This window comes from Podarcis pityusensis (assembly GCF_964106645.2).
Source record: "Podarcis pityusensis genome assembly, chromosome: 4".
In the NCBI taxonomy this organism is placed as follows: Eukaryota; Metazoa; Chordata; class Lepidosauria; order Squamata; family Lacertidae; genus Podarcis; species Podarcis pityusensis.
In genome coordinates this window covers 78,629,546-78,645,436 of record NC_138027.1, presented here as the reverse complement: position 1 = coordinate 78,645,436, position 15,891 = coordinate 78,629,546, and the positions used below count along the sequence as shown (strand labels likewise).

Genomic DNA, 15,891 nt, shown 5'->3' with positions numbered 1-15,891 from the left:
AGTTTTCTTGTAGATATATAAAAGCCAGTCATTTCACACAAACTGTCATATATATAATCCTTCAGCATGAGAAAGAGGCATTAAAAGCTGCTATATGTAGTCGACAGCCACATGTCTATTGTAAGGATGACTACCATAACCAAAAAAAGTCATACTTACACAGCTTGTTTGTGAACAAGAGCATAAACAGCATCCCACCAGGCCCTCTGCCTCTCGGTACAAAGTTGCTTGCATACTGGTAGTGGTAGGAATTGAGGCTGGTGCACAGCGTACTTGGTATTAAATTTCTCTTCCAATTGCAAATGACAGGTAAATATCACCCCAAGCAGAAATACCTGTTTTGGAAACACACATATTTTAAGTTATACAATAAATTGTTTTATTAACTCAAATTGTGGTAGAAATTAATGCTGGAAGCATTTCCTTACTTCAAGGTCCAACATGCAAATCGATTCAGGAGCATTGGTCTCAAGTCTGGATGTTTCCTGAGGCAAGTGGAAAAGTTGCTTCAACCATTTGCGAAAGGTTTGCTGGGGTGATATGGATTTCCACTGCAGACCAAGCCATATGAGGTGTTGGAGACTACCACTGTGGGCTCTAATGGCACCTAACAACAAGAAAGTGCTGGTTCATTTCTAAAGATGCAACTATGTGGTATGACAGCAGAAGACAGTAAGCAAGCTATCATCTCATGCTAATATCATCTCATGTTAATTCCAAAACAGTTAAAAATGTGAATCAATCCTGTACAAAGGCTCACATCCTATACAAAGCAGGTGTTCAAAACATAGCTCAGTAGCAGTTTCCGATGCAGTTTCGCCAGTTACTGAGGCTCCACTGGCTATTTAGATTTCTACAGACCTGTCTACAAGTATTCTCTGTTTAGAATGACAGAAACATAAACACCATCTACTGTGGTACATAAGCCATTGTTCATTACCGCTTCTAAATACAACTAGTCAGAGTATTTAGCATCTTAAGTTATGCAAACTGCTTTGATAATCAAAGCATACCCTTATATGTAAAATGGTACACTTGAAAAAGTGAGTTCGTTTAAATGAGGGGTGGGGGAACTCCAGTCCATGAGTCAATCTGGACCCATCAGGGGGTTCCATTTGGCCTGCGAGGTCATCTTTCCAAACCGTGCTCATCCATCAATCAGCTGACATAACTGGTGATATAAACTGATGGGTGAGACCCTCTTGGAAAACCCAAACTGCACTGATCTCTTCAACCTCCAAAAAGCATCATCATGACCTGGGCTTTCCAAAACAAACAAACAAACAAACAAGTCTCCTTGCTTTTGTGTGGAGCAGCAAAAGCTAGAATACCCTGCTTTTTTCTTTGTTGCTGCACAATGCAGCAATCCCTGTTAGAGCTAATGCCTGCTTTATAGACACTGGCTTGGACAGACCTCTTGATCACACAACAAAGAAATAGGCACTTGCTTCCAAATGAATTTCCTGCTCTCCCATGCTCAAACAGGACAGCAGAGACTGCAAGGAATTTAGACATATGGCCAGGGCAACTTATCTGCCAATCATGTGAACCCCCCCCCCCCCCATTACTGGCAGGTAGAATACTTCTCCTCCTATCAAATTTGGTCTGTTGGGGGGCAGATTAAGATATGGTCACTGGTGCAAAAAATGTTCCCCAGTCCACTTTAATATCTTTTCATGAGCTAGTATTTAAATTCACCTGCTTCTTCCAGTGTTTTTAATCTTGAAGTATCATGCTGTATGTGTATCTATTTCATAATATGCAATGAATTTATAACATAAAACAAATAAATAAACCAATCTTCTTACCAATATCGTATCTAGCTAGTTCTCCATATTCTGGTACTTGCACACCAACATTTCTGATATCATCTGTGCCAAGAAAGGAATTCTCTGTAGAAGAACCACTCCCAAATAGTGCATCAATTAAGGCAGACTGTCCACTCTTGTTTGCAAATGATTCAACAATCTCCTTGAAAAAATCCTGCTTCCTACGGCTTAGGTTTAGCAGCATATGTCCTGAAAAGGTAAAAGATACATGATTAACCAAAATTCAAGTTTCTGTTTGGCAAATATACACCAAATATCATGTATCCAATGAAGTTGTTCAATTTATGCAAGGACTTCAGCCTGCACAATGAAAGTCACCCCCTGGGACACCCCCCCCCCCACATAAAATCTGCTCTAGAGTGTTGTAGGAACCCCCAGAACAAATTTGGGGAGCATCTAGGGAGAGGAGGAGACGGCAACACTCCACTGAGCAAATGAAAGTCCTTGTGCAAATGAAAATACTTTGGAAGATACAACCCCTTGAATAAATTTGTCAAGTCCATAACTTGAGTTCAGAGGGCAGTATTGAATGAAGTAGTTCCGCTGGTACAAGAACTTTGGCCACACAACAGAACTTCCCTTCCATGCCCTGCTAAATCTGTTCTGGGATTCCTTCAACCTTCTAGGGCAGATCTGGGGAGGGTGTGAGGCATATGGGGGGAGAAAGAGGGGAAGTTGCGTTGTACAGTACAAGCAGAAATCCTTGTGCTAGTGAAAGTACTTTGTTGAATACCACCCAAAGAGTTAAGTTCTTAAATTTAAAACATTCTGCTCAAAGGGGAAATAACTGTAGGTTTGAAGACTCAGAAGGCAGAAAATGAATCTTAGTCAAGAGGACAAAATGAAAAGTTATGCTGAGGCCTCTAGCGCTGCCATTCTTTACAAACCCACATTATGCTTTGAATTCTTAGCATTGCCTGTTAAAGGTTTGTTACTTTTAATTTCAACTGAGTGAAGTCTTTACACGCTGCTTTAGAATTGCTACTAGATGTCCACAGCTTTGATTTTAAAATGAAATCTGATTTTTAATATTATTACCAGACTGGCTCTGTCGATCACAGGCTAACATTTCCAACTTCTCTTGTTCAGCTTGATCGCCTTTTATTAGTTTTGACTTTGGTCTAGGAACCTGGTAGAGATTAGACAAGTGTAAAGAATTCGCTCTGCAGTGAAATATATTATAACAATACTAAGCTTAAGAATAAAATCCATTTCTGTGAAGTGTAGAAATCATGTCTAGTATAATCATAAAATTTACATTACATTTCTGTCCAAAGTGCCAAGCTGAACATTTTTTGACTCTATATTGCTCTATGCCAAGGATAAGTTGAATGAATACAGACTTATTGCTTCTTTCTCAAGAAATGAAGGGAAAGGAATAGTATTTTGAACTGCAAGTCTTGCTTTTACTCATCAAAATATGGTGGTGGAAGGTCATTTAAGAACAATCCAATAGTAATTATTTGATAGAGCTAACTTTTAGAGAGTCCAGAGTAGCCTCACCCAATCTGTTGGCCTCCAAATGTTTTGGACTACAATTCCTATCAGTCCTAGACATGGCCAGTGATCACAGATGATGCAAATTGTAATAAAATAAAAAATCTGATGGGCACCAGATTTGGGAAGGCAGGGCTAGGGACCCTTTGGCTCAAGAGAAAACTAGCATAAGAGGATGACAGAATCTGTCAAAGCAATGAAAAGCATCCTAATTATCACAGATATATATTTGTATGTATAAATAAATAAATAAAAATAATAATTATTTATTATTTATACAGCGCCCATCTGGCTGGGTTTCCCCAGCCACTCTGGGTGGCTCCCAAGAGAATATTAAACAGAATAAAATATCAAACATTTAAAACTTCCATTAGGGCATTGCCATAATGGCACACAATGCAGCTAATTTAGTAAAGGGGCCAGAAGAGGATGTGTGTACATCCAGGCAGCAGCCACATTGAACCACACTATAATAATAATAATAATTTATTATTTGTACCCCGCCCATCTGGCTGGGTTTCCCCAGCCACTCTCCAAACAAGAATTAGGCAATAGTACGGTATACTGGGATACAATGTGTTGGCGTCTCACGAAAGCCAAAGGTGCACAGCAAAATTAATTTGCTGGGCTAAATTATCTGTAGACAGCAGATTCCTCCTGATTTCACACATACTTATTTCCTTTTACCTCTAGATATGCAATTCTACTGAAAAGCATTCCATTTTGATTTTGTAGTTTAAAAAAAAAAATTTAAAAAGCACGAACAGAACAAATTTCACCCCCCTGCAGTATCATGCATATACAAATACACCTTGGCACCTTTAACACTGAAATCTACAGCACAAATACTATAAATGATTGAGGGCAACATGTTACTTGAGAAGAACTTACCTGAAAAGCTAGAAGGTAACATAAAGCTGCCAATTCCGAAACAGCTCTCCACTGCATTTCACTTTCCTGGGCCATTTTCAACAGCAGAGTTCCAGCATGCATGTAGAAGTGGCCTTTCATTTCCAGGAAAGTTACAGAAAGTTCATCACCTCCAGCTGCATGAGGTTTCACTGAATGGAGTGCATGATCAAAGCTACAAGACAAGTGTTCATTAATAACAGTAGTTTCATGGCTCAACAAAGTGTTACAGAAACAGAAACACCAGTAAATACTTTTGACTCGTTTCTTTACTAGTGGCTCCTGCTTATTATTCCTCTGCCATACATGACACATATATACACTGCAAATGTGCAAAAAGCAGCACATGAAAGCAACTAATAAAACATTCAACTGAAATAAGGGGCTTTCGTGCGGACACAATACAAAAGCAAGGACATTTCACAATACAAAAATGGGGGCATTTCATCAAGAGGCTATCATTTAGAAGCATTCTGAATTGAACAAATCAAGATACCTTTGGAGGGATTCTCTGCTTTCTTCTACACCTCTGTTTGAAAGTGTCATTACGACCAGATTTGAATAAGCCAACAAAAGATCCCGACGGGATCTAGTCTTTTGCTCGTAAGGTTTATTGGATTCCAACTCCTGTGGAGAGTCAAGATATTCCTAGGGAAAAAATTAAAATTAAAAAAATATTTTGTTTAGTCAGCCACCAGATCTCTAATGTGTTTTATTAAGCAAGATCAGACCCTACTTTGTTAACTCATTCTCTACTGAAACTCAGCAGCCCAAAATTATATAAAGCAAAAATCTTATTCCGTGTAGACTGAGGATTTTATTTTTAGCAGCTTTATCAGTGATATTTTAAGCTATCTTTTAAGACACCAACTGAGCATCATTACTTCAGTGGACTCCAAAAGTAGCAATGAAAGAGCTGAGGGTCTGTGCAAAACGCTGAGAAGGAAAAACTTTTCAGGATTTTGCACATGCCCTCTGAAGAGTGAGGTTGAGTGGCAGGACAAAAATATGCCAGTCTGCTTCATGCACTGCAGAAGGCCCTGAACACCTCCATGTGTTGTCCATGTTCTAGATCACTGGGGTGACCCACTATATTTTAGCAAAGCAAAATCAGGAGCAGAAAGAAGCTTTTTTAGGGCTGTTCCACAGGTACTTGCATGAGTTCATGCAGTCCTACCATAGGTAGATTCTAGTGTAGTTCTCAGGCTTCTCACAAGGTTGTGCACTTGAAAGAACAGCTTTTGACTTTGTCTCAATGTTTCTTATAAATGCTTAGTCAAATGTGAAATGGCTTTTCTAGGGGCTGAAGACACCTTACACACGAGGGGCATTTGTAGATAAAACCCAGTAAAAGCATATTGTAGGCCTTTGTAGACCTGCTTGTTATAATGTTATTTGCTTGCTCAAACTCTGATCAAAAGTAAGTTCTGTCATGCAACTGGTTCCAATTAACAAAGCAAGTTTAGTCTTCACTTGAAGTTACTATAGTAGTTTCTATAGGAAATTACAAAAATAAGTATTTTTACAAGACAAATATAATTAAACAAACCTTAAGTGTATGTACAACACACGAACACCATTCCAAGCTTGACTGCAATGGTATTTTTTTCTCTGCTTCCTGACAGTGTGCCACAGCAGCTGCAAGGTTTTTGTTTGATAAGTACAGCTTCACTAATCGAATGTTAACATAAACATCATCAGGTCTGGCACACAATTCTGACTGGATCAAATCAAGAAGCTGGTTCCACCCAGTCTCACTCTTGCAATCCACCAGACTCTCCTACAGTAAAGATAAAAGGGTTGACATTTTATATTTATTTATTTAAACAGAAGGCTTTCAATCATTCTCAAGGAATAACATCATTCTTATTGCTTCTTTATATAAAACTGCACTGCATAAGCAAGCTAGTTTTGAGACAATATAGCAATAAACATCTGAATCCACTACATATCTGGAAATGCATTGCAGTTTCTTTGAGGGGGGGCTTTAAAAATAATAATCAGGAGTTTCTTAACTCTGAAAGGAAGTGTTACATGTTATCAGGTTTCTACTTTTTTTGAGAAGCCTCAGAAAGCAGCAGGTATTAACAAAGTTACAACTACTAAGTTATTGCCAAGCTTTTCATACTGGCAATTTCATGTAAAGATTGTGTCCAAATTGTGCCCAGGTTTATTCTGTAAGCTGTGACAACTCAAGGTGGGGAGGGAGAGGTGAAGGTTACCTTTAGTCGAAAAACTGAAGGGCTTCCAGGAAAAAGCTTGGCTGCTCTGTCAACCCAGTATTTTGCTCTTCCATCGGTAATATCATTACTGCACAGCAGCTCTGCAATCTTCAATACAAGGTCTTTCTGTGTTGGATTCAACTCCACTGAACGCTAAAGCCACAATTGAAAGGAAGAAGTACCGTATATATAGTTTAATTCTGTTTTTCTGTGACACATAATGTTGCAATATAGACTACCAGAACACATAAACCAAGTTAAAGAGGCTTATACAGCTGTTTAAGAAGATCACTTCATTGCCTTATTTGCAATGCTACTCAGGTGCAGAAGAATGATGGAAGAGATGCAGGTGACTACTTTGTTACCAAACTTCTGTAGATTAGTGCAGCCTTCCCCACTTCATAAACACAGCATTCACAAAGGACCAAGAAAGGGAAAGCCTTCTAGACAGGTGTGGCATGCTTTAGCATTAGAGAATGATGTTATGCTTATGAAATATCACAAGAGCATTCAGTATTTGTACAGAACAGAAACATGATTCACAGAAGTGTTGTTTTTCCTTGCCAAGTTGCCCTGTACCACAACACAGTCTGAGCATTTCCCAAGCTGACAAGTCAAGATGTGGCTAAATTCCATACTGTGATTCTATCACTTAGAAGACAGCACTGAATTCCTTTCATTAGTTCTGAAAGCTATAGGGGAACGCATCACAAAAGGCCAGCTGAGCAGGATTCCTGTCACCTACTCCAAACTTCATTATTAAAGTAGAATTTTTATTAAGCTTATAACACATAGTAAGGCATGGTAGCCTATGTGCCAAGGTGGGATAGGAAAAAATCAGGTTGAGATCCTAGCTCAGATTATGGAAGAGCTAATATTCCCTGAAACTTACATGAGAAGTTGATTGCTATAACTTACTGCTGCTTGACAGCCCAGCTCAGATGATATGCCAAGTGTGTGTGTGTGTGTGTGTGTGTGTGTGTAAAATATTTCTTCTGTTTGGTTCTGTGCTTTCCAGAAAAAAGAAAGTTTATGAAACTCTAAGGTCTATTTAAAAGATACCAGAATTATGAATCAAGAACAAAGAGAAGCTCAGCATTATAACCAACAGTCATCTGGTCAACATTTCATGCTTCAGGAATCAACAGGAAGTTCCCCTCACTATATTGACCTGACAGACCCAATTGGACTATCTTTCGATACCACTGAACATAATGTAGCAACCTAAATGACCTGTTAAGTGTTTCAGAATCACTCAAATTATTTTGCCAACTCTCTGTGTGGCAATCTGAGGTGGGAATATTGTTACCCTAGGAACCCCCCCCCCCCATGGAATACTATAGAATTACATCTTGTAAGGGACAGTCTTGGTGGCTGCTCTACAACCATGCTTTACCCATGCTCAAAACAAATACTTTTTGGGAGGCAACAGAAGTTTTTGTGGGACTGACATTTGGTAATTCTATTGTTTAATTATAGCCAAGGCAGCAACACTTTAAAAATATTTCATAGCATTCCAAAATATGCTCTAGCAAAATAAAATATATTTGAGTAAATATTTCATATACAACAGCCTCTAGAAACAATAATGTAGGCAAAATGTAGAAGCATTTTTTTTTACCTTATAACAACCTACAGCTTTCTCTATGTTTTCTTCAGCTTCATAGAGTTGTCCCAAGAATTTGTGTGCCTTGGGATCTCTTTCTTGGACACTGAGATATGTAGATATGTACCTTTAAAAAACAGCACAGCAAGTTAACATAGCAGCCATCAATGACTAATGATATCACTCCAGAATAGACGTAGGTGATGTCAATGCATCTGATAGTCATGCTATAAATGTGAATTAGGAGCCCCAAGATTGGCATATTTAATTTAACAATGGAAAAACCACAGTACTTGGTTATGAAGCAACTGCCAGTGTTAGTTCTACATGGAACAATATAAAACCTGAAAATAATTATATATGATTAGTAAAAGCCAGCGTTCTCCAACCTGGTGCCTTCTGGATGTTTTGATCTTCAGCCTTATCAGCTGCAGCCAAAACATCTGGAGAACAGCAAGTTGGGGATGATTGGTATAAGCCTATCAACACTCATCATGCAGAGTTCTCTCAAACAATTAACCAAACACAAGTTATTCTGAATCAGAGTAAAATAAATCATTGGAATAATTAAAGAATAATATTCTGTATTACCTTTTGGCCAATTCATATTCCTTTGTTTCATAATACAGCTTAGCAAAAAAGAATCCTTTCATGGATTTCTAGAGAGAAAAATACTTTTGTTAATGCTGATAGTAATTCACTTACAGTTTGGTCACTGAAGAGCCAGAATTTTATCTGCATAACTCTATCCTAAGTATTTACAATGATAGAGTGAGAAAGAGCTGTTTCCAAGCCTCTTTCTAAGCGTTTAATTCATCACAATAAGTTATTGTCCAGTGACAGGAATGAACCACAGCAAGCCTCTAGATCAGTGATTCCCAAACTCCTACCCCTCAGACCACTTGAAAATTGCTGAGGATCTTGAAGACCATGTAATAATGATTGTTCTACCTGCTGTTTAACAACTGTAATGAGCTGAGCTAGATGCTAAAGTATTTCTTAAAAAATAAGTTCAAAGAGGGTTCCTGAAACTGCCTCCCTCACCAGTCAAGGCCTGGGTGGTTGGATGTCCTCTGACAAAGAACATTCACTGATCCAAGATGGAAGTTATGTGCCAACTACATCTCCATCACCAGCCTAATCAAATTAACCTAATCTATGCTTAAATAATGGTTATTTAAAAAAAAGTCATACTGATTGCCTTTTGAGGACAAAGGCCTATTCAATAGCACCATATGTAGATGCCAAGGCCTAATCAATGACTAAGATTGAGGTGTTCATTTGCCTCCTTACCTCTTGTTAATTCTGAGTATCTACTTGTTGCTGTTTTCAATGGTGGCTATTTATAGTGGAAGGCAAAGAAAGAGGTCCTCATATTGATAGAAACTTTCAGCTAATGGCACCAGTGACAAACACTAGGCTTTGCAGAAATTGTGAACTTTGCAGCACTAACCAGCAGAGCTGCAAACTGCCAGGACCCAGGGCAGAAATGTAGTCCCTCCTGCAATTTGCATTTAGAGCAAAACTTAACGCTTTGTGCCAAATGCAGCAGAACCCTGGAGTCAAAACCATGCTGGGTATCCACTTATGTAACAAGGGTTATGCTCTCTGTTGGCCCTCAAAATCTGCTCTAGGGATTAGTGGACCATCTGGAGATTTTGGGGGTACACAGGGGAGGAAAAAGAGATCATCTAATGTCACCCTGTATTTTCTTCCTGCAGCATGCTCAATACTTTAAGTGCAGAGTGCACCCATTATCTGCTAAGGCCCAGTAACAGCCTTTTTCTGTATAAGCATAAAATCTATCATATAGATACCACCATGTGAATTATTCAAAGCTGACAAGTAACAACTGTCAATTTGGTGTTTCAGAGAAGGGAGTGACAGCAAAATGTATGGCAGCTTCCTTTACTCAGAAACTATGCTTTCATTAAGACAGTCAAGACAACAAAATGCAACTTTCATGTTAGGTCAGGGATTCTTTTTTATTCCCTTTAGTTGAATTGTCCATAGCATTGCCTACCTATATGAAGAACTGCTCAATAGTTTCTGCAACTTGTCATTTATATGTACCGTCAGGGGAATACCCCATTTGCCTGATGAAAGAAAGTTATTTCTGTGCCTTGTCCTAAATTAATTAGTTTTATGTCCATCTCAGGCAGAAATACTTTTATCAGAGAGACAAGAGATCAAAGAATACAAAAACAAACTAGACTATCTCAAGCTTTTTGCCATAATAATCCCACAAACCTCAAGTAAGAAAAGGCAATGATTTTTAATTAGAATTTAGGAAGGACAACTTCCAATTCCTGCCAGGACATAACTCACAACTGCTAAGAAGAATGGGAAGTGAAACTTAACCAAAGCAACATTAGGGGTTTTTTTTGAGGGGGAGAGGAAAAAAACTATACAGTTCAGTATAGGAATATCATATTATCCATGATGTAGCACCTAGAAAACTGCAGGAAATATTTTTATTTGGTTAATGGTTGAATGTTTAATTTATTTGGTTAATGGTTGAATGGTTAAATGTTCAATTACCAAATGCTACTTCACATGAAATATGTTGGAAGAAAAAAACATTGTTTTTAATGAGGACAATAACCACTGGCCACTGTAATTGCGAATGGATTTTTAAAGCAAAAAATATTAAGAAGGTAAGTTGAGCAACCTTATGCCAACTATTTTTATTTATAAAGTTTATACCACACCCAGAGGCAGCTGGCAAGAGTGCTATATGATGCCACAGTGAAAAGATTACAGGGTTAAGAGGGCAGTCCTATATATGTCTTCTCAGAAGGAGGTTCCACCTAAGATATTGGTTCACAGACAGATCATGAACCACAACTGCCTGTTTACATTGGAAAGTTCACAATATATTAGCTGGAGGAAAGTCAGATGGAAAAGCCACCATACATTAAGATTACCAAGCACAAGCCTGGAGATGGCGCCTGTCTTTTTACGAATAGAAAAAGCAGAAGAATTTGCATTAGACACTGGCTTTTCTTCTTCTTCTTCATCATCATCATAATAAATTTTATTTATACCCCACCCTCCCCAGCCAAAACCGGGCTCAGGGCGGCTAACAACCAATAATAAAAACAAGTTGATTAAAATACAATTTAAAAAACAAGATTAAAATACAACATTAAAACATTAGGATGCAGCCTCTTCCCAGGGGGAGAAAGGAAAAAGAAAGAGGGGGAGGGAATCAAACTGATTCTAAGCCAAAGGCCAGGTGGAACAACTCTTGTCTTACAGGCCCTGCAGAAAGAAATCAGATCCCGCAGAGCCCTGGTCTCATGAGACAGAGCATTCCACCAGGCCAGAGCGAGTGTTGAGAAGGCCCTGGCTCTGGTTGAGGCTAATCTGACTTCCTTAGGGCCTGGGACCTCTAGAGTGTTGCTATTTATGGACCTTAAGGTCCTCCGTGGAGCATACCGGGAGAGACGGTCCCATAGGTATGAGGGTCCTAGGCCATGAAGGGCTGTAAAGGTCAAAACCAGCACCTTAAATCTGACCCTGTACTCCACCGGGAGCCAGTGCAGCTGGAAAAGCACTGGGTGAATATGCTCCCATGGCAGAGACCCTCTGAGGAGCCTTGCTGCAGCATTCTGCACCCGCTAGAGTTTCTGGGACAGCTTTAAGGGCAGCCCCGCGTAGAGTGAATTCCAGAATTTGTGCAGGCACGAAACGCTTCCAGGCACTCAGGACCATCCCAGGCCACACCCCTTCCCAAGCCACTTGAGTGCTTTCACCTGGCAGGAATAGGCCCTTCAACTCTGCTCTTACATCTTGCTTGCCTAGGAGGGCTGAGTGTATATTTGTGTGTTTAGCAGGGTACAGAAACCCCTTACTTTTGCATGACTGGGATGTAACTTTGTTAGTTAGAACATGGACATAGCCAGGATTTATGTTACAAGGGGCAGCATTTATGTTGCCAGGGAGCAGTACCTCAGTTAAGTATTTTTATTGATTTACTTTTTAAAAAAATAGTTCTTATTGGGGGTTTTGTGTTACAAAGCAAACAAATAAACAGGGAACGGTACTATTGCCTTCGCTTTCGATTCATACTTGATTTGAGCTGAACACGCCCCCTTTGACTACGCCCAGACAGAAGATGCCCTGCCCACTTTTGCATCTGGCCCCACCAGACCCTGGCTTTAAAGGAAAGACCCTTTGGCTGGAAGGTGGTCCCCCCCCCCACCAGCCCCCCACTCGTGAAGCTGCATCACCTAGCACAGCCCCGCCCCCTTAGAATCATCATGGCACAATCCCACATGCTCCTCTGTTACACTGGAGCCAAGGAACAGGAGGCCCAACGCGCGAGCAGGCGCTGCCCTAATCCCAGCCGGCCAGCCCCCCCCCCCTCGAACCCCGAGAGGCGCGTGTCCGTCACGCGCGAGAGGCGGCTGCCAATCCAAACTAACTCCCTCCCTTCCTTAACCGACGCCGGCTCACGTCCAGTCATTGGAGGAGAGTCTCAAAACAAACAGCCAAGGGGACCAATGGCGGGTCGCCTCTGAACTCCCCTTAAAATCGGTTTGAGGGGGGAAGGGGAAGGAAGGGAAACGAAACGAAGGCGCCTCACCTCCCTGGGCGAAGAGGCCGAGGCCTGCAGCGAGGAGACATAACGGTCCACTTCCGCCCTGCTGCGCCTCAACATGGTGGCGGGCGAAGGAGGGCCCGCCGCCAACGGGCCCCTCAGGCTCCTTCCCCGGGCTCGAAGAGGGAGGACGAGAGCGCGGAGCCCAAAGCCTGCGCCGGTCCGAGGAGGCGACGCCGCTCGAGGAGAAATGACGTGCTAGCCGACGCGCCGGCTCGCGCAGAGGGAACAGTCGCCGCTGTGGCGTCGGCGGCCTCGCGACGGAAATAGCGAGGGGGGGGAAAGGAGAGATCGGAAGTGACGTCCTGTCAACCCTAGAGCTGCGCACTGGGGAATGAAAGCTCAGCTTCGCTTCGTAGAGATACGAAAAGTGAGAGAGTGATACCACCTCAGCGCGTGGCGGGCGGAATATCTCCCCCCCCCCCCCCATTCCGCCGCTATAGACAGAGAGCTACTAATAGATGAGAGGGGCTAAATGCAGGGCAACCAGTGGGAATCTTCATGAAAACGAGCTGCAACAAAAAGAGGCGGACTCTCCTTCACTGGAGATTTTTTAAAGAGAGGTTGGATGGCCACCTTTAGCAGATTTTCCTGCGTTGCAGGGGGTTGGGCTAGATGACCCTCGGGGTCCCTTCCAGCTCTACAGTGCTATGATTCTAAGATGCATGGAGAAAGACAAGCTCCCCCTGTGCACACAGCCAGGGCCGGATTTAGGTTTGATGAGGCCCTAAGCTACTGAAGGTAATATGTCCAGCTGTCCTTTGTCAACAACAAATTGTCGGTTTTTTGTGCTGAATAGATGCTCATGCCCTTAGTCCATGCTGCCTGGTCATCAGTCTGCAAGCACTCTTTAATATTAGATAACAGGTACAACAGCTTGACCTACTTCAACTGTGCTGCACTGGCAGCTGCATGCTGTATGTTGCCGTGCAACCAGCCCATGCAGAATGTAGGCACCCTATATATAAAAATGAGCAAACCAGTGATATTTTAGGGAGCAGGCTAGCAGGCGGGGCCCATGACTTACATCATAGGAACCTACACAACACAAAACACTGTTGCTGCATGTAGGTTCTATTTTATTGGTTTTTTATCTTATATTTTGGAAATGTACATCCAGATTTTTTTTTCCTTTAATTTTTTTGGGCCCCCCAAGAGAGTGGGGCCCTAAGCTATAGCTTGTTTAGCTTATACGTAAATCTGGCACTGCACACTCTCCCCAGGCGAGGAATGGCTCATACACCTCTTCTCTTACATCTGTTGTGCATCCTGGTTCCAACACGTACGGAATCCATCCCGTACCCCCTGTTCCATATAGACCATGAGAGAGGCTCACCCCTCATGAGGAGTTCCACTACAAAGTGTCATGAGATTGCTTGTGATGTTCTCTTCCATATCTCTACCACATGAGAGTCAGGAGTGGCTGTCCAAGCCCTAGGCTACTGGACCAGGTGCTAGCCAACCAGCTGACCTTGAATCCTAGAAAGATGGAGGCCTTGTGGGTGGGCGATTCCAGCGTCTGCTGCCTGTTCTCGACAGGATCGCATTCCCTCTGCAGAAAGAGCTTCACAGCTGGGGGGTACTCCATCCATCTTTGTCGCTAAGAGGCCTAAGTGACCTCTCTGGCTAGGAGCGCCTTCTATCAGCTTTAGCTGGTAAACCAGCTGTGAACATTCCTGGGCCAGGAGAGCCTGACCACACTGGCAACCTCAAGACCCGATGACTCTTAACACGTTTTATGTGGGGCCTTCCTTGCATCTGGTCCAGAAGGTGCAACTAGCATGTAACGTAGCAGCTAGACTGTTCACAGGAGCAAGCTCTTAGTACATTACTCTGCCGCTGGGAGAGCCGCATTTGGTACCAATTTGCTATCCAGCCAGGTTCATGGTTCTTGTGTAAATTCAGAGAGCCCTAAAAAATCTGGAGCTGAAGTAACTTACAGACTGCCTTATTCCGTATGCTCTGCCACAATCACTGATACCTTCTGATGAGGCCCTTTAGTGCTTCCACATGCCCTCGGGGTTCAGCTGGCCATTACCAGGGACTGAGCTTTTAGTGTGGCAGGCCCTGCTGGCCAATAGCGGTTCAGCAGGAGTCACCCCTGCTGGTTTTTAGATGTCTTCTAAAAACTGTTATTCTTCTCTTTCAAACCCGAGATTCTTTGCCAACCAGCTTTTACTGATGTGTTTGACATTTCTATTGTTTTTGCTGTAACACTGTTTTTAGGTTGTGTGCTGCCTTGTGGTATTTTATATGGAAGTGTGTTTTTTAAAATATTTGAATGAATAAAATGGGACTAAGGACCACTGAATTCAGCAACTAGAACAGCCGTGATATAATAAAATAGATGACAGCAATGAAAAGGTCCAGCTTTGTGCAAGCAGATTTCATCTCTCACAGAAGTAAAGGGGCAGCTGGTGTGAGACCTTGGCAGCTGGACCGACGATAAGGATGACAAAAACAGCCCTAATCGAAGAAGAACATAACCAGGCAACACAGCAGATAGTGAAACAGTAACATACTTTGGTTGTTTTTGAAAGTATGCTGATAAGAAATGTGACTACGTTACTGGAAGGCAAAGACGGATTTGAGGGAAGTCAGTTCTCTCCTTATTCCAGGAAGAGTTGGGGGCATGTATAGAAGGGTGAAGTTCTAGGGTCCATTTTCAGGCTGAGCTACAAGGTGACAAAAAGACCTGGTCACATCTGTTACCAATAGGAATGGGGTGTGAGATAAGAGAATATGATGAAGTTTTTTAAAAAGGTGTCTTTTTTGTAAATGGGTCAAAACCAGGGTATCACCAAACCTGTTAATTCCACAGCATGTGTGACCTAGTTTATTGACAATGTACTTTTCTCTACTAAATATGATTTTTCTAACAGGCAGGGCAATCCTACCCAGGAAATGGGGGTGGGAGTGTTGTCTCAGAGCCCATGCCCATGGAACAGTTTCCAGTGTTTACTTAGCCCAGGAGGGAAGAAGATAAGCTTACAAACAAAAAAGCAGAAAAATAGCAGACATACTCCAGTATCCCTGGGACTGTGGCACCAAAATGCTCACAGGCTGCCCCACACGGATGGAATCCTTTTCTCCCAAGGGTGACCTCAAACCTTTGTTCCAAGAAGGCTGCAATCCTCAGGAGCTGTGAACTTGACCTTCCTTTTCTTTATATAGGCTTTGCTCCTCCTAACCAGTGCTGGTGAGGATGCCTGGGCTCTGGCA

The 15,891-nt window shown here is 41.9% G+C and overlaps 1 protein-coding gene across 9 annotated transcripts in view; it reads right to left on the bottom strand.

Moving 5' to 3' along the window:
* The window catches only part of LOC308475696 (E3 SUMO-protein ligase RanBP2-like), a 36,359-nt gene extending 23,419 nt beyond the window's left edge, over positions 1-12,940 (bottom strand). For 5 of the 9 annotated variants that reach the window (XM_081002858.1, XM_081002864.1, XM_081002860.1 and 2 more), the window contains exons 1-11: positions 12,655-12,939; positions 8,655-8,722; positions 8,079-8,190; positions 6,458-6,610; positions 5,785-6,015; positions 4,732-4,883; positions 4,218-4,410; positions 2,868-2,958; positions 1,809-2,018; positions 429-607; positions 160-335 (exon numbers count right to left, since the gene is read on the bottom strand). In XM_081002858.1, the coding sequence (XP_080858984.1) occupies positions 160-335; positions 429-607; positions 1,809-2,018; positions 2,868-2,958; positions 4,218-4,410; positions 4,732-4,883; positions 5,785-6,015; positions 6,458-6,610; positions 8,079-8,190; positions 8,655-8,722; positions 12,655-12,729 (1,640 nt within the window). In that variant the 5' untranslated portion in view covers positions 12,730-12,939. Of the gene's footprint in view, positions 1-159; positions 336-428; positions 608-1,808; positions 2,019-2,867; positions 2,959-4,217; positions 4,411-4,731; positions 4,884-5,784; positions 6,016-6,457; positions 6,611-8,078; positions 8,191-8,654; positions 8,723-12,654 lie in introns of all 9 variants that reach the window. The other 4 variants (XM_081002856.1, XM_081002859.1, XM_081002857.1 and 1 more) reach the window with 2 other exon arrangements.
* Between the last annotated feature and the right edge of the window lie 2,951 nt (positions 12,941-15,891).